The sequence below is a fragment of the Perca fluviatilis genome, chromosome 9 (genome assembly GCF_010015445.1).
Source record: "Perca fluviatilis chromosome 9, GENO_Pfluv_1.0, whole genome shotgun sequence".
Classification (NCBI taxonomy): Eukaryota; Metazoa; Chordata; class Actinopteri; order Perciformes; family Percidae; genus Perca; species Perca fluviatilis.
The window spans coordinates 27,071,150-27,090,102 of NC_053120.1; the positions used below are offsets into that span (position 1 = coordinate 27,071,150).

The following is an 18,953-nucleotide window of genomic DNA, read 5'->3' on the forward strand; positions in this document are numbered from 1 at the left end:
AGAGAGAGAGATCTAATCTGGGCAGGCTGGAAAGGAGCATCGCCATCACACCCAAACAAAAAGAGAAAGATAATGATTTGTTTTCTCCCCCATTTCCTATTCGGTGATTTCAATTTACTGCACGGGAACAGCCTCGAAAAAGAACGAGGAAAGGGAGACAGGGGGATGAAAGGCGGAAATCCTTCTCTCGTTAGGATTTATATTCAACACCATCTTCTGCAGTGGTTCCCCTCACTGCACGTGGGAGAGACGGAAAGCCCAAAAGCCCCCTCTGAGAATGAGATTTTATGAGCGTAACTGGGTCACAATCAACCTGCTGCTACCGCTGAGGATGTCCTGTAAAAGCAGAGATCTGTGAGCAAAAATGGATTTTCAGGTCATAATCTGCTGCCGGGGTTTCATTTGAATGGCAGTGGCTCTTTGTTCGGTCTGGTTTTATAAGCCGGCAGGATGTGAAGTCCTCACCCACCCGCGGGAGCCATCTACTGCACTGTCAACTTTCTCAGGAGAAGAAGAGGAAGAGGGGAAAACAAGAATGTCAGAAGCGGACAAATAAAGCCTGTTCTGTGAGCCCCATGCACAAGAAAGCATGCCTTTCTTATAAATTAAATAAACACCAAACGTCTTTGAGGGCAGCCATCTTGTCTAATAGCTTAAATGTTAAGTGCCCACCTCTTGGCTGTAAAACCTGTGCACAAGACAGGAGAGACAAGACAAGACACAAGAGTTTGTTCTCCCTGTTAGGACAGAGCTCATGTCACTAGTACTAAGAGAGTCATCGTTTACGGAGATTACTGTGATATCTGTGACCGGAGTGTTTGTTAGTTCTGAACCTGTCCTCTTCAAACCTGCCACACTCTCAGTTTTCATTGTCATTTAAGCAATTTAGACGTTCAAAAATATATTACAATTCATAAAATAAAATTTAAAAAAATAAACGACACAAAGTCGACACATAGCTGAGAAGCGTTTTCAGTCAAAAACAACAAACGTCACGACCAGTCATCATGACCCGCAGTTAGGATCAAAGGACATCTTCCTTTTCAAAAGAACATTTTATGAGAACTGTTCTGGCCTTTGCTAACTGTATGTTATGTCTGTCTAAACCAGTGGTTCCCAACCTTTTTGGCTTGCGGCCCCTTAAAATCAAATAATGTCTACTTGTGACCCAATGACCTAATGACTTGAGTGATGTTTACCACGATTGGAGAAACAATGCACCAATCAGAGCTTTGTGGGCGGGATTAAGAATGGGGCCATTATCTTCCTACATAGCTAGTTACCTAGCTACATCCATGAAACATGGCAACAAGCATGGATGAGATGACGTAGCTCTACAGGGTGTTGTAAGTCGACTTATATAATAACTATTATATTTTATATAGACATATTTCAGCTATAACTGCTCCTAGCAATCGCTATCATAGCTTCCACGTTGACTGAAAATGGCGTAAGTGGGAGAGAGTGGTCCTTAAGTACTGACTGCTTAAGACAAAACCAAACCAAATAGTAATAGAAACATATAATCAGACTTCTCTTGGGACCCCCAGGTTGGGAACTACTGATCTAAACCTCCAGTGTCAACAACCTAAGTATGCCTCATATAGCTTTAATTGATTCATGTTGGTGTTTTAAATCAGTTTGTAGCCCATAAATAGTGATAAAAGCGACTTATTTTCCCACTAATGCATGATCATGTGACTAGCTGTTGCGTCCAGATCTGTAGCTTTCCTCTAATAGCACCTGGTTTCACAGTGGATCAACAAGTACAGAGGCCATATTAGCCCTCAGCTTCGCTTATTCGTACTGGAGAGCAGAGACAGGAAGGCAGCAGTAGAGATGGAAATAGACACAGAAACAATTATTACTGAAACCATATGGTTTTTGATACGTTAGCTATGTCTATTATTTTTGAAATGAATCTTTCTACATCAATGAAAAAAGAGCTTTGTAATGTCAACAGGCATGAAGACAGACTGGCTGCATTTCTAGTGCATCGGCTGTACGTAAGATGATGATTTAAAGCATACTTTTCATAGTGTGTTAATGGGCCTGGATCACACCGTTCAAGCTGTAACACAGAGAAGTTTGAAACGGAGGCGAGACACATCAGTAACGGGAAGAAACGTGTGTTTCAGCAGGAGTGAGGTTGACGGGGAGGACGACTGAAGCCCTGCTACACTGGGCTGTGGTCCGGAGAAGCGTGTGCGGCCGCCACCGTCACACATTCGGTGGCTGTGTCCTTGGCCCTGCGAAGGCCCGTGTACAGCCTCTCGTCGAGGTTAGCGGCCAGTTTGTCTGTGAGCTCTGCTGTGATGGTCTGCGGGCCGTAGCCTGAGGAGTTGGGCAGCTGAGGGGGCAAGCGCTCGTCCGGGGGCTCGGGAGGGAGCCCAGACTGTTTGCTGTCCTCCTGAGGCTCGTGGGGCGCCCCCAGCCTTTCGTCTTTCTCTGAGATGAAGGGATGATGAGGTGGTGGAGGAGAGGAGGAGGAGGAGGCATGGTCCCCAGTGTCTCTGACAGGGACACTCTGCTCCCTGTCCTTGCCCCCACTCTTAGCATTCGTGGGCTCCTTCGGAGTGTCAGGAGTGCTGCCGGTCCCGTCGCTGGTCTCCTCGTCTGGACCGCTGACGATGCGGGGCAGCGTGCTGTGGTAGCTTGTGTCCAGTGGGTAGTTCACGCTCTCACCCCTCCGTAGCGGGGTCCGCTGTCTCTCAAAAGAGGACTGGAAGTGTCTGACACCAGGGTCGCTCCACTGCTTGTGGCGCTGCCACTGCTTGCGGAGGTGGATCCGGGACCGGTGCTTCCTTAGCGGTGACTCCTGCTGGTCGAACTGAGGGTCGTGGCGGAGGAACTCGTGGAAGAGGGCGTCCGTCTTCTCATCTATGCTGTAGTCTCGCCGGTGCAACGCCGGCGGTTGAGGTGAAGGCTGCGCAGCCTCTCGCGGTGTGAGCATCTGACCATACGGGAACCAGCTCAGTGAACCAGCACCTGTTTCTACGGAAAGTCCTCCGCTGGCACCCAACAGCAACTCTTCCTCGGGCTCCTCCTCGAAGAGATGAGACTCAAAGCTCTCGCCGACAGTGCCCGTCCGCCCTGCGTTGGTAAAGTGGTGCCTCTTCTCGTGGGCGGTTCTGTCCTTTGGGCTGCTGCTGAAGCTCCCAAACAGCCGCAGGTCTTCAGGACCACGAGAAGGAGCCTCTATCGACGCGTAGCCGCTGTCCATCTGCAGCAATTTACGAGTCCCTGTTTCTCCGTCGCTGCTCCCTCGCTCTGACTCTGTGCTTTCCTGTTTCCTCTTTCTTCCCTCCTTCACCCCCAACCTCTCGTCCATATACATCGAAACGTCCTTGTCATCCTCTCCGCCCTCTGCCTCATCCCCTAAATCCTGGGACGGGTAGCTGAGCAGCCTTCCTCTTTCGGTCTCTGTGCGCACGCCCAGCGAACACACACTTTCAGCATCGCTGCAGACAGAGTTCCTGTCATTGTTGCTGCTCTGATCAGAGGCGGCGTATTGTTCCAGTGTCGCACGTAGGGTCCAGATGTCATTGTAATGGGACTGGGGGTCCTGGGGTTCTAGGGGTTCCGAAGGGTCCGCACCTTCCCTTCTTGCCAGGGACAGTGCTTCGTCTTGGGGATCAGGGGATAGGCCAATCACCCCTGGTCCTCCATGGCTGCAGCTGGGCTCCACCATCACCTCTACCTCTACCCTGTAGTGTGCACACAGGTGTGGAGAGATGAGATAAAATGAAAATAGTAAGGAGAGAAGGAGGAGGAGAAACACACAGACATGCAAGACAGGTGTCAGTGTCAGAGCATTTACCTAAATAACACAGTCATCTGAAACATGGCTATGTTCACAGTGCACAGAATGATTGTCATGACTTGCAATGGCTGCTGTCGCATGTCCTTAAACTTAACTTGGCTGAATACTGATGCCATGCACGCTCTGAAAATTCCCAGAAATCCCCCTGCGGTCATGTTTAAAGAATGCGTACTGTATGAAACGCAACTTGAGTGATAGCAGTAGCAATAAACTGTAAATGAGCATGAGGATCATCACATTTCTGAGCTCACAGCGGCTCCCAGGAAATTGCATTTATTTTCAAACAACAAACATCTGCAAACATAGACAGGAAACACGGATTTTGTTTAATCTAATATTCAGTGCAGGAAAATAAATGGTTAGATAAGAAAATACTAAGGGAGATTGGTTATTTGTGTTGTATAACCTTGTATTGGGCAAAACCTGCATTGCTATAATTGCAAACTTATAATAACAAAATCAAGAAGTAGTGACCCTTTCGGGGACATAATGACTTTATCGGACCATGTCAGTGATGGAATGGTTTACTATGCCAGAATAAACCATGCGTCCCAATTCTCTACTTTCCTCCAAAAAAAAGCGCACTCTGGGAATCCCCTACATCTGGCTCCAAAAAATGAATAATGTTCTTGTTTACAGGGATTAGATACAACTCAGACTGTGCTTGTATTTACGGTTGCACAGCATGTTGTGTTTTAATCTAATTAGATGTGACAGCAAAACCACTTGTCTGGAGGCAAGAGGGCACTTTTCCAACATCATTTTCTATATTTTTCACTGTCTTACAGTTCAGTTTCGTTGACTCTGACATTTCACGTCAACAACCACTTTGAGTCTGTTTTTTTTGCAAGGGTTTTTTTGCAAAAAAAGCACGCTTTTATGTTGAGGCAAAGTGGAGAAGAATTGGGACTTTCGAGACATTCTACCGTGTATCATTACTACACGTTTTCTAGCTACAATAAAGAAATGAGTGCAAGGCAGCAAAGCAGTGAACAGGATGAATGGCAAGGAAATTAAAAATACCTGCCGAGGGAGGGGGGTGGTGTGGATGGAGGCGAGAGGAGGCGTGTAGTGGGGTGGCTGGGACAGTAGGTGATGTCCTGGGTGCGGGCGATGTACTGGATGAGGTCTATGTGGTGCGCGTCGTTGTCGTCCTGGTCCATGCTCTCGCTGGCGGCTCGCTGACGCTGGAACTGTCTCCTTTTTGGAGAGCCTGGCTCCCAACAATGGTGGGGGAAAGAGCAGTGAGTGGTACAAGTCGTGTAACAGCAGGCAGGAGTAAAGTGACACTTAATTCGGGAGAAAGCTTCCATCAACTGTTGAGGTTTCTGAGGGGATTTTGTGATCTTTTTTTTTGGTCCCTTGGTGATCGGTATGATCGAAAGAACTAAGCCTGGGGAAGCGTGGGGAGCAGCGGGTATATAGGATGAAGGCAGGGAGGATTTACTCAGGGGCTCAAATTGACTTGGAACGACCAAACTTTACGTCACCGAGCCATCTGTCTTGTCCATGTGTGTATCTGTGTGTATTTCCGAGTCTTAGCAGCCAAAAGGCATCTCACAGTTGGTTGCTGGAGCCCCCTGCTTAAATGTTGTCTGTTTACCCAAGAGAGTATCGCCAAAAATACTAAACACACAATAAAATAGAGAAAATACATCTAAGAAAGAAACTGCCAACAGTACAACTTTACTTTCTTTTTTTTTTTCTTTTTTTTTTTTTCAAAGAACCGCAAAGAGTTGTTGCACTTATCGCTGCTGCATTGGCACAGATTGTTTCTGAAGATACCCTTTACACCATCAAGGATCCATTACCTCTGGTGTCCAGACTCGAGGCTCTCTGGCTGCTGTCCAGCTTCCATTTCTTGATCTTGAAGTAAGGACTGGCCCCCTCCAGACTAGCATGGCGCCGCAGTTTAGTGAAGAACTGCAGCACGGGCCCCTGGCTTCCTGCACCGCCGCCAGCATGAGGGGCACCACCGCTCCTCACCGCGGCCCCTTCTCCGACACTGGCGCTGCTGCATCTGCCCCGGGGCCCCGCTCCCATCATCTCGATCTAAGAGAGGGAGAGAAAGAAACGCGGTCAGAAAGAAACCCCGCCAAGACTAGCGCCGTGTATATAATCCCTTCTGACAGGGATGTTCCACACAGGCTTCCTTGTTTACCCATCAACCATCACTCTTGTTAGTCCTCCCCTCAGGCTCTCTGACCCTCTAATGTCCGTATGGATGACTCACTGGTTGACTGGCTGCTTGAATAGCCGTTTCGTGTACTGAGTGACTATCTTAAGAAAATTCATCACTCTCCAAATGATTAACTCAACACACTTCATTTTGACCTATATGCTGCATTTTCCACATGACCCAACATGAGCTCTTGCAGGTCATTTGTATGCACACACTTTTTTTTTTTTTTATGCTTCTCAGCAAGAGAATCACCAGCATACCAAACCTAGGAATGGATCATAATTAATGACCGTAATTGTGATAGTTAGCAGTGTTGTAGTCGAGGCCACCTAAACCGAGACCAAGTCATCACCAACACCAGAGCGTATCGAGACCGAGACAAGACCGAGACTTTGAGGGTTCGAGACCGAGTCAAGACCAAGACCAGATTTGGGTTAGACAGCTTCTTCTCCTGCCTCCCACATTCACTTTCGTGGGAGTGTGTGTAAAAGGGGCAGGGAGAGGGGGGGCGGGGGGGTTACACATTTCAAATTAGATATAAGATATAAGTTATTGGTTGCATTTGCAAGTTTTAACACATAGGCTGAATTTAGACAACGCACAGGCAATTTAGCAAAATCCCTGCAGTTGTGATCTAGAAATAAAATCCAGAGTCCTCTTTATCCAAGACCGAGACAAGACCGAGTAAAAATGTGATCGATTCCGAGACAAAAATTGACTTGATCTCAAGTACTACAACACTGACAGTTACTTATCACTTGATATTCATATTAATGTTCAACATGTGTGTTGGTTTATGTATGAAACAAACACCAAGGCAAATTCCTTGTAAGAAATGACTTCTTTACTTATAAAACTGATTCTGATGTAATACATTTTGACAGTAGTTGGACGTGACTTACAGAGCTGGAGCTTGGCTCTTTAACGCTGAGAGCAATAGTGTTCTTGCTGAAGCTGGTGTCCACTACAGAGTTAAAAGCATCTCCGGGGAGGGCACAGCTGGGATTGACATTCAGGCTGGTCAACGCCGTTTGTGGTAGGGGGCACAGCATCGGCTGAAAGGGAAGCACACACAAAACATGACACTTTTGAACCTATTGTTGAACGTGCGTGTTTTCTGCAAAGCTCCATTGATTAATCCAGTTATTAGAAGCAATGTAGCTCCACTTCCAAAGTTTGTTTTGATGTTTAGTGTGCATTTATGAAGGAATATCATGCCCAGACGTCAGTGATTGAACATCTGGGAAATGAATGTGCACAGCCTGTTGAAATGAGCAAGCAGAGAGATCCCCGATCTCGCCCTGACTCAGGTGATTGATGTCTGGAAGACTAACGATGCATCAGGATTAATAGCAGGTTGAAAGCTGTCACCTGGAAGATGGAAAGTGCTGACTTAGCGACAGGGCGCGCCGTCATGGTGATGCTGTTCTCGGCCGAGTCGCACTCATGGATAGTGACTATCTTGAGGCCCGGGGGAGGGATGTGGAGGTGTGTGAGCCGGGCGTTCTTCAGGTGGTGGAAGTCGCCCTCTGTCAGAGTGTACCTGCGGCGAACAACGTAGAGTTAAATAGAAAGATATGAAATCCTAAAAGATGGGACATGAGTCGCCTACGCTCTCGATGAGTAATATGTATATCACGGAGCTCATTCTTGCACAAGAGTCAAACTGCCAAGTGGGAATATCTGACTTCAGACCGATCAGAGCGAACACTTCAATTCTGCTTTTAGCCCCACAGAATAATTCCTTTTGAAGAATTTGCACATTAGGCTCAGGGCTTTCAGAGAAAAGTAGGGCAGTGAAATAATGAGAAAGGGTGAGAGCTCTTTGTGTCCACAGCATACATAACACATTCTGAATTAATTCTTAACCCTAAACTAACATAGAAGAGAGATGGACAAAGTTTAATGTGTAAATCCTTTGATCTCAGAAAGCACTAAAGCTGGAGTGCATGGACATTAATGCGAGTTAAACACTGACTAAAAAGCATTTTGCAAATGTGGGCTTGTGTGTATGTTCGCTTTCTAACCTGCGGCCCTTCTCCTGGGCCTTCTTGCCATGATCGAAGAGCGCAGCCTCATTGAAGGAGACGCGGCGGCCTGTGGTGCCCGTAGAGAGGAAGCGCTCAGTCTCCTGGTCGTGAGAGCTGGCCATTGACAGGCACTCTGACTCATCCACCCTGATGGTGATTTCTAGCAGAGATACAAGAGGAAAAAGACAGAGGAGGCAGACAGATAGATGGGCGAAGGAAGAGCGAGAGGTTATTGTCATTCAGTGAAATATATCAACATCTAAAAGGACGTTCAATCAACCCTACAAAATTGTACTTTGTATTTAGTGCCAATTAGCAAACGATTAAAATGTGAACATGGTCAACATTATACCTGCTAAACATAAGCATGTTAGCATTGTCACTGTGAGCATGTTAGCCTGCTGATGTTAACATTTAGCTTAAAGCAGCTCTGTGTCTATGTAAGGGACCGTTCGGTATTTATGGAATGGACCACCAGAGGAAAATAGGGGAGGGTAATGTCTTTTTATTCTTTGTTGAGGGGAGGGTCATCCAAAAAAATTTAGTCTGGGTGGGGGTGGGGGGGTTACCCAACTTTTGTATTCATAGAAACGGCAAAATTTCAAAGTGGCTTGTTTGGTGCATATTGTTCCATGTAGCTCTCAGTCTCGGCCCTCCTTCGCTACCAGATGGGTCTGACCCATGAGTTTGGCTGTGGGGCAGGGGGAGCACTGCCCCCCTGGTGGCTGAAACGGATAATTGCATTGTTTAAAAAATTTGTGGAATAATTACGTCTGGCATGACCAGATATTTTATAAATATCTTAGCTAAATAACACAAAACAGCTAAATGGTGGTAGGTAATACATCTGATTTCATATAGGCTACTGCTTTAGTAAAAAAAATATTTCCTGGCTGACGATGCGAGCAGCAGGACGTAAAAAACGAAAATGAATGTTGCTAGTCTGGACATCTTACCGTGCCAAGGTGCAATAAAGGTTTCCTAAATGCCACATTTGATGTCAGGTAACTAATTGATTGCGGGTTTTGTGTAGATTTGGACGTTTATTCCACTTTGTTTAAACGGCGAAGTGGAGGAAGCCTAGTGACGAGTCCATAGCAACCAGTTTGTGTGTTACCCAGAGTGCTTTGCTGAATGGTCTCAATATTTTATTGTTTTATTTCATGTGAATACTAGTTTACTAGAGGAGTATTTGAAGTAATGCAGTAAGTGTGCATTTAGTTTCCATGCGTATTGTGTTTCCACAACAACGTTAGTGAGTAAATCTACTGAAATGGCCACCACACCATAACAGAGGAGTGTGATGTGTCAGATGAGAATGCAGAGGTTTAATTCACGTATGTTATTGCTGTAAAAAAACAATGGGACTCTGTACATCTTTGCCAAGCACAAACCAGTGCAGAAGGTATCTATAAATTGATAAACCTTTTCTCCAAATCGTTTCGGAGGGTCATAGAAAAGCGATTACTGGCGAGGGGAGGTTCGTGTCTATTTTGACTAAAGGTCCCAAAACTCCTCCGGTGGCCCCTGAAATGAATAACGAACAGTCCCTAAATCCTCACCGAGCTGCTAGCATGGCTGTAGACTCTTGTTTTCTTACATTCACACGTGCACTTTGGACCTAGTAATAGGTGATGTTTTATCTATATATGCATGATTGCATATATTACATAACATGTTGAATTTTACTTGACCTATAGCAATCATGCATATTATTAGATATCATGGTCCAGTTCACCGACCATGAACCACAACAACCACAGTTCCAGTCTAGCGGGGAGACTTGTTGCAGGTCATTCCCCTTCTCTTTCAACTGGGTACTAAAGGCAAAACACACCCCAAACATAGATTTTTTTAAAATTCTGTTCCAAGTCAGCCCATGTCTGCTACACTGTATATTTACACTGACTATAACTGAAGTGAAGCATCTGATGTTCAGACACCTCTGTGGTGGATAAGTATGGTAATATGGCAAGCTGACAGAAAAACTAAACAAAAAGCCTGACAAAAGCAGTTTGGTTCCAAACTGGTGCTGCCTCTTATTAAATCATGTTCATCTTAGACGGAGTGCATTAAATGATCCAAAAAATGTCAAAATGCGTTCCAGGAATGGCACGGCTACTTAAACTAATTTGGCTGAGATCACAGTATTTTAATGGAATAGACATTACACATTTGTGCTGATGGCGATAAAAATATCCCTGCTTCCGTCAATCTCCATTACTCCTCCCTCTCTCAGTTATCTGTTCCCCTATCCCTCCCTCCCCACATTTCTTCCTCTTTGTCCATTCTTCTCTTACCATGGGTGGGCTGAGAGTCCTCCACGTAGGTGGTGTTGGTTTTCTCAGGGTCATCGCTGGCCCTGGGGTGCACAGAAACATTCAGATCAATGCTGTGACTTGATTAGCCCTGAAGTCTGTCTTTCATCTGTCAAACCCCACTGATGCGGGCGGCCACCGGGGTGACCACAGTACAAGGCTTTGTGATCAGCGGCATTACAATTTGATCTTTCTGTTCGGTGTTTAAAAATGTATAAAGACACTGCCATAGGACCGAATGTTCACCACGCTGTTTGTCTAAATGGCTGCCTGCCTGGCTAATCAATGAGGGCCTAAATCATTGCCAGTAACTTGATAACCCTCAGGGCCAGGGGACCTCTAGAACTGATAAAGCATGGCGCTTTATTGGATTGCATGTGTCCACTCATCTTTAAGGAGCACAGAGAAAAGACACATTGTTTAGGGGATGAAGCATGTATCATTCTTTTAGTATATTCTTTAAACATGTCCTTTTTAAAGTTCTTTAACTGCGGCTGATTTCCAAACATGCTTCTTTAATCTCATACCCAGAATTTACATTATGAGGCAGAAAAAAAAGAAACAGAAAGGTCTTCTCAGACACTTCTCTCCATCTGATTTCTTTGTGCAGAGCTACAGTATGTGTTGCGCGCGCGTGTGTGTGTGTGTGTGTGTGTGTGTGTGTGTGTGTGTGTGTGTGTGTGTGTGTGTGTGTGTGTGTGTGTGTGTGTGTGTGTGTGTGTGTGTGTGTGTGTGTGTGTGTGTGTGTGTGTGTATGTATATGTTGACTTGAGGGATTTCTCTGTCCACCCAGATCTGTGCTTATTCTTGTCTTTCATTTCCTCTGTGGTTCACGCTTCCTAATACTGTGTGTGTGTGTGTGTGTGTGTGTGTGTATTCTCTGTGTGCGTGCGCGGTTGGGGTTGAGATGCGAGATTAATCACTGCCGATGGCTGCTATGAAATCTCATTACACTCATCATTTGTACCAGTCTGCCCGATTCTCCCTTGCTCTACCCCTGCAAGCTTTGCCTTTTCGCGGCTCAGCTTCTGTGCTCTCTGTTTATCTGCATCTAGCTTGTGCGCTCTCATGTATTCAAGTGTACTTGATGATGTGCGCTGCTGTAGAAAACACAGATGAATGGCAAAAAAGACGATCATGAATATTGAATGCGTTTCCAGCTAGGTGTTTTCATAGCAGCCCCACAGGGGCTTGTGACACTCACACAGCTGACATGTTTCATGAGTGAATGCACCGGGTTGCCCTGGCTTCAACATGCTTACACCGGTCTCTGTAGGGTAACATCATTCCTTCTGACCACCTATAATACAGCTTTAGATGCTTTAACTTGTTTAATGGATCACTGCATTGTGTGTTAATGGAATCATACTGAAGATGGGTTTGGGATTCACTGGGTGGAGCGAACTGGACGATTTCACAGGAAGTTCAGTAGTAAGCTTAATTTGCAACCTAATGAGCCTCATCTATTATGCATGTGTACACATTCGATGTAAGTACCAGCCTGTCTCTAAATAGTAGTTGCATGCGTGAGCTCATGGAAGAGTAGTCTCCGTCAGTCGACTCTGTGTACTCGTGTGCGTTTCATGCCACGTAGTACCACCCGTGCAGACTCCAAACTACCTCTGTGAAGCATGAAATATATTTTAGGGCTGTGCAATTAATCAAAATGTAATCGGGATTATGATTTCGGCTCCCAATGATCACAAAAACTGAATAAACGAGAAAAATGTTATTATTATTTAGCTCATTACGTTTTGCAAGTAAACTCTTATTTTCTCTTGTGTTCTGAATGAAAAAATAAAGTTTAAATAGGAAAAGTATTAAGGCAAATTTCACAGATGTGTTTTTTTTACTGTTGATTCATTTAACTTTTTGACCAAAATAATCGTGATTATATTTCTTTCCATAATCGAGCAGCCCTAATATATTTAGTTTGTGTTGAACCTGCGCAGGAGTGGTACTGATTTGAGTTTGAGGGAATTTTCAGGGATGTAAAGTTAGGGGTTATTGTGCTGGATTGCATCATAAGCTGTCTTGAGTATAATAAAGTATAATAAAAGTAATAACAGGGGCACCAGCCAACAACACAAATATATAGTATAATGAAAACCAATACAGCAGCGCCACATTCTATAGCCTCAAACTCACCTTAGAGTTGAATGAACACTTCTGTCGCACAGTGTCAACAAAAAACGGAACGTCACCGGCTCCTTTTCATGGTCTTATCATTACAGGGCTCTTGTTATTAAACTTTTACTAAGCCCACGCCTCATACAGGTCCTTATTGTTGGTTGCCTACAGTGTTCTGGAGTTTGAGCTTATGCTGCAAAACTCTTCATTAAATCGCTCTGGATGAGAGTGAAATGCTTAATCTAAAGCGTCGTTTTTGCGTCGCACCTGGCACAGCATTGCCCTCCCCGACAGCAGCGGCGGCAGGCGACGAGGAAGACAGAGACGAAGGTCACCGTTCCTACCAGGAAGATGGAGAAGATCACCAGGAGGAGCACATAGCCATCTTGCTGCTCCGTGGCCTCGAATGGGATCTCCTGAAGATACACAGAGTTTGAGTTCAACTTCAAGTTCAAACAACTTTATTCATCCCAAAAATGGCAATTCCGTTTTTTAACAGTCTACAGACCAAAACCCTTTACACATAAACAGCAGACAGGAGAATGTCAGAGACAACACACGAGGGGCCCAGCAATGAGTACACACACAGTTCAATTCAAGTTAAGAAGTTAAGAACAATGATAGATAATAATAAATATCTTAAAATAAATAAATAAGGTTCCCAGACAAATGGTACACACGTAGTACAAACCTCATGATAGTAGAGGAAGGCAAAATATGAATTTGATTTGATTTGATTCCTACTATGACTAGTCAAATGTCTGCAGTGAAAAAGGTCTACACTGTAACTTTATTGTACTCTACCGACAGATCTATTAACTGGTAATTTGACCTCAATAGCACTTATATTCATGAGTAGGCAGTGAAGGAAGTAAAGTAGATACAACTGTGCAGAATTTGGACATTGTGTGTGCTAGATCAAAAGGGAGAGCACAAGTAAAGCAAAAAGCTTCCCACATAAGCATTGTAGTGAAGACTTGATAAGTCGGACTGTACAGTAGCTGTAGTTGGTTGGGAACATGTGACCACTGTGGTGCATCTGTAAGAATGCAGGAAAGCTTGGATGCTATCTTCAGTAGATTTATTAATAACAGCAGGCAGATGATTGTCTGTGTTGAGCCCCGCCACCCCGAACATGAATGACAATGACTTTCATCACAAGTGTCAACGCACTGAAACTCTTGACTGATGGTTGATGCGGCAGCTCTCTGAGCTGAGGGAGAGAGGTAGAAACATATCTACCCTCCACTCGAGCCTTAAGATTTGAAATTCTAATACAGTAATTTCATTGTGCTACTTAGCCCATTTATGAAATATGTGCAGCTGCATTTCAGGTCAGATCCAGGTCACATTTTTGTAATAAGACAGAGGGACATTCCATCGGTGTGCCACTCATGTAATCAGAGAAATGCCATCTAGGGCTGCTCGATTATGGAAAGAAATATAATCACGATTATTTTGGTCAATATTGAAATCACGATAATTTAACACGATTACTCGTTGACTTCTGGAAAGATGTTGCAATTATTGAACTTTAAAAAAAGGGTGGAAAAAGTTAAATAAATCAACTGTAAAAAAAAAAATCAACTGTGAAATTTGCCTTAATACTTTTCCTATTTAAACTTTTTTTTTTTTTCATTCAGAACACAAGAGAAAATAAGAGTTTACTTGCAAAACGTAATGAGCTAAATACTTGTTTTTCTCGATTATTCTGCTTTTGTGCTCATTGGGAGCCGAAATCATAATCACGATTACATTTCGATTAATTGCACAGCCCTAATGCCGTCCTCACGCATCAACTGCAGCCTAGATTTGACAACCTTACTGTGCAGCTGTTTTACCTTCCCAGTAACACCATGCAGCCTAAAAGATTGATTTATCACCACCGGCTAGCTGGCCTGCATAAAGTGAATCTATAAATGCAACAGTGAAATGAATCAATAAATGCCAGGACTATTAACCTGTCTGCAGTGTACCTTAGCTATGGTAAATCTCTCACAGGAAGGACTGCAGCTGAGGGAATTAACCACACAAGGAGCACCGGTAGACGCTATAGTATAGTCACAAATATTGTTTTGTAAGGATGAACATGTTTCAACAGAGGAGGACATCTTGAAATCCCTCCCTCTTTATTCATTGGGAAAACTTGATTCAATCCACCACTCAAGCTCACACAAAAAGCAGATGGAAAGCTATTACTGACAATAACTGACAAAATGTCTTTTGCTGCATAAGTATGATCTACTACCTCACTAAATACATATTTCCTGCCAATATTATTCCGTACGTAGCATTTTCTAGATTTATTTCCGAATTTCTTTTTAAGTTGAATTTGGCTTATTTATCCAATTTTAATAGCAAAAAAAGTGTCTCTCTAGTTCCTATGTCCCCACATGTAGGCTACAGAAGAGGGAATAAAATGGCTTAAATAAAATGATAGACAGCAACTTGAGTGGGAGAGTAGAGAACAACAGCAGGCCTTGTTCTTTTCATGGAGTATCAGAGTGACGTGACAAATAATGTTATGTAAGGAAAAACAGGCTTTCGATATCAGAACGACGCCCTTATGGTGTCGATAGATCTTCGGAGTGTTATGTTGAAATCTACGAGGGGGAGAACGCACAGCAAGTGTTAATGAGCGCTAGACTCAGATGTCACATTTCTATTTCTCTGCGAGGGGAAATTAAAGCTGAGATTAGATCTGAGATTTAATTATGTAAGGTCCAGGTCAGGATGTTCTTTATTAGCCAGTCAATCGGCCAGATGAGAATATGAGGGAAAGTAGGGTTCTGGTGGTGAAGCTGGACGTAACACACACTGAGACAAACACACACACACACACACACAGGAAGTTTGAGAATAAGCTGGTGGCGAAAGGCAGACTTACTGTAGAGTTTTCTGGTAGGATGTTCCAGACGGTAGACTCATTGCTCATGGTCCAGGCCAACTAGAGAGTCCCCCTGAGAGATAACACATGCACACACACACAAACACACAGAGGAAGTGACTATTACCGGAGCAGTTCATCAAAACACAAAGTCAGCCACCAGAGATACTGAATTATATCTGTGTTGATAAATCGGCAAACACTGCACGTGTAAACACAAAACAAAACTTCTCTGAATTCATGGAATAAAGAATGGCTTCGCTGTCCATTATTGATGTCGGAAGTCCAGTGACACACTGTAGGATGTGATAGAAGATGCCCCTTGCTGCAGAAAGATCTTGTTGCATCTAAACAGCCATTAAAGACTGCAAGACCCAGCAGAAACCAAATGTATGTGTGTACGCCGTGTGTGCATGTGTTGTATCCCACAGAAGACGCAAATGCTAGCATCTTGGCTGTAAATCATCACCCATAATTTCATATCAGCCTGAAGACTCACTCTATCTATCTATCTATCTATCTATCTACCTCCCACACACACACACACACACACACACACACACACACACACACACACACACACACACACACACACACACACACACACACACACACACACACACACACACACACACACACACACACACACACACACACACACACACACACACACACACACACACACACAGCTGAGTTCCACTACGACTGCTGCTATGCGTTTGCTCTTACAGATCAGCCATTAATACAGCTACTGCTGCACCAAACGCCCACACACGCATACCCTGGATAGATCTACTCACCCAGCAGGGTAGGAGCAGTCACTGCAGCACTCAACTTCAGCACCACAACCTGTAAGCTATTGCCCGAGCTGTTTGCTGCCAGCCTGCCTAACTTCCCTGCAGACTGCCGTCCAAGCATGAAAAGCTCTTAACGGGAAACACATCAGGCTGTGACCAGAATGCTTTCCTTTTGCAGTACTGTACCACATCCTGCTTTCTATCAGCCCAGCGTCTTACCCTGATGGAGGGCAGTGCGCAGCAGCAGCTCTGGATGTGTGTGTCAGGCTGTGGCTCAGGAGTCTCCTCCTCAGCTCCCTTGCTGCATCCTCTCGGCCACCTCAGCCCAACCAGCTGACTGAGCCCCAGCAGCACTGTTCCCCCTCAGGGCTGGCCCACTGGCCTCGGAGCAACAGGACGGCAGTGCTGCATGGCTGATAACAAACATACGGCACAATGATTGGTTAATTATTCAGTTTGTGTAGATTAGTTTGACATTACTTTTACATGTATCATGTGGTTTTGTTCTGTCTGATATTAATTTGGTCACTGCAATTTAAAATATACTCAGTGTAGTTCTGTGTAGGCCTATGTACAGTATATGACTCCTTATATTTATATATACATACATATAAATTGCATATGTGTATATATACATATATTACTATTTATGTTACTTATTCATATACATATGCTGCTAAAATGAGGGGATTGCTGCCAGACCAAATTCCGTTTTATTTAACATGTAATGACAATAAAGCATATAGGCCTATACTGTATATATTACACAAGTGCCCGCATTAAACAAATGCTCTAACTTCAAAGATCACTGACAGGCTTCCATATACAGTCGGTAGTTCAGTAGTGATGATCATAGAAAAGGACTGACACCAAACATCAGAGCGTGTTCTTTAAAAGATATCTTACAATATTAAGAAAGGAACTGCTTCACTATATTCCTTAAATGCAACATTACAGTTTGATTACAATGACAGGTAGTCTACACCTTTCCTCTGCTCTCAGGCTTTAAGAAATATATATATATATATATATATATATATATATATATATATATATATATATATATATATATATATCTATCTATTTATCTATCTATCTATCTATATATATATATATATATATATATATATATATATATATATATATATATATATATATATAGATAGATAAAATGAGAAATAACTATATCTTTGTAAAAAAAAAAAAAAGTAAGCTATAAAAACAATGTAGCTATAGTACTTTGTTGAGAATTGCTTACTTCCATGGTGTTGAAAACCCTGAAGATTGCTCTATTGACTGGTTACTGAGCAGATGCTAAGACACGGGTGTCCCAGCAACGGCTTATCCCGCCATGCTTAACCAAATTTCCGTCTATCTATGCCAGCTGCATTACTGGTTATCGTTTTCGCTTCGAGTAGGCTAGTCTTATATTTCGTCCCATTAATACTAGCTACAATACATCCATAGCACAGCATAGAATTGTAGGCTAATGGTTGATTTGGGACCTTGTAATAAAACTGAGAAAAATGAGAAATTGTTGCACAGATCAAAGCACCCAGTTTCTTAATGCTCAGTAACGTTACAGCAAAGCAGCCCCCCCCCCCCACCACCACCACCACGTCTTTGGCAGCTGTTTCCTAAGGCATGGCTGATAAGTTATCAGTGATAACATCGTTTGCAAGGAGACAAAAATCACACATTTTTTTACATTTTTTTTTAAATCGCATCACATAAGTGATGAAATGAAGCCGATAGTCAACTTTAAAAATGGATGAAAAGCAGCTAACGTAGCCTACACTCCGAGCAGCGCAGCGAGGTTAATAAATATGCCATCTTGATATTTCACAGGCGCATGATTTTCATCAGTCCGGTGACACCGACAGAGAAGGTAGCTCCCGATTGGAATTGGCTGCACAAACAGACGAGCAGGCATGCAGCAAAGGTAGCACTCACCTACTCAACTGGCCGGGTCCATGCAGGGGTGGAAGGGCAAAGCCAATAACACCAAACTCTTCTGTGAACACTTCAATGTGGATCTTAAAGCTAAACGTATTTATGAATGAAACCCCACTGTTTAAGACACGCCCACCACCCAGTCAGAGGCGCACCACGTGACGCAAGGAGTGATGTAAAGCTAAGTGATAGAAGAGTTTTTCCAAATTAGCCTGGTAATGCTCAGTCAGTCCTCACAGACAGTGTCAGGGGAGCCTGAGTGTTTCAGTGAATGCAAACTATATTTCACTCGTTAAATATGTACATTTTTGCTCTTTACTTCGTTCATTGATTTATTTTACAGAATATGGAGTGACTCGCTTGCAGGTGTGGGCAAAATGGTGAAGCAGTTCCGAGTAGTGTGTGTGTGTGTGTGTGTGTGTGTGTGTGTGTGTGTGTGTGTGTGTGTGTGTGTGTGTTGGGGGGGGGGGCATACAAAAGAGCAACAAAAACTTGGTCCAGACCAGACTGTTGGGTCCCTATCTGTTGCCTATGTGTAGCCTATGTGTGTCACATATCATTTTGGCGCCATCTACTGGTGACGTGTGCTCAGTACCTTCATAGACGAACAACAGTAAATGTGGGAGATAACGTTTTTTAAATGGACTACTCTTCCCCCAATGTTGCTCCCTAACTTTATGGAACGCCAAAAAGCTCACATCCTATGTAACGCGAGAATGAAAACAGACAGGTATTTTCTACTCAGTAGCAGTAACAGACACAGTTTGGCCAGTTTGTTTAACTGAAAATAATAGTAACGTTCCTTACACTTGACAATAAATGAACGACACAAC

The 18,953-nt window shown here is 43.8% G+C and overlaps 1 protein-coding gene across 4 annotated transcripts; it reads right to left on the reverse strand.

The window, feature by feature from the left end:
• Positions 1 to 465: 465 nt before the first annotated feature.
• Positions 466 to 18,477, reverse strand: cbarpb (CACN subunit beta associated regulatory protein b). 4 transcript variants are annotated; one of them, XM_039811279.1, is made up of 11 exons: positions 18,125 to 18,477; positions 16,387 to 16,580; positions 15,371 to 15,443; positions 12,751 to 12,899; positions 10,336 to 10,397; positions 8,033 to 8,195; positions 7,377 to 7,548; positions 6,908 to 7,060; positions 5,635 to 5,875; positions 4,847 to 5,036; positions 466 to 3,707 (listed from the first exon to the last, which is right to left on the reverse strand). In XM_039811279.1, the coding sequence occupies exons 3-11, from the start codon at positions 15,416 to 15,418 to the stop codon at positions 2,177 to 2,179; spliced, it is 2,709 nt and encodes a 902-aa protein (XP_039667213.1). In that variant the 5' UTR covers positions 15,419 to 15,443; positions 16,387 to 16,580; positions 18,125 to 18,477; the 3' UTR covers positions 466 to 2,176. The 4 variants fall into 4 exon arrangements, with proteins under 4 accessions (XP_039667213.1, XP_039667212.1, XP_039667214.1 ...); XM_039811278.1 differs by having other exon boundaries at positions 18,121 to 18,477; XM_039811280.1 differs by lacking the exon at positions 16,387 to 16,580 and having other exon boundaries at positions 18,121 to 18,477.
• Positions 18,478 to 18,953: the final 476 nt, after the last annotated feature.

Excerpts from the sequence above, each read along its gene's own strand:
- cbarpb (XM_039811279.1), bottom strand. The coding sequence starts at position 15,418 with ATGAGCAATGAGTCTACCGTCTGGAACATCCTACCAGAAAACTCTACA. Across the intron at positions 10,398-12,750 it reads GGAGGGCAATGCTGTGCCAG|GGCCAGCGATGACCCTGAGA; the intron begins GTGCGACGCAAA and ends TGTGCACCCCAG. Across the intron at positions 7,061-7,376 it reads CAGCACTTTCCATCTTCCAG|CCGATGCTGTGCCCCCTACC; the intron begins GTGACAGCTTTC and ends CTTCCCTTTCAG.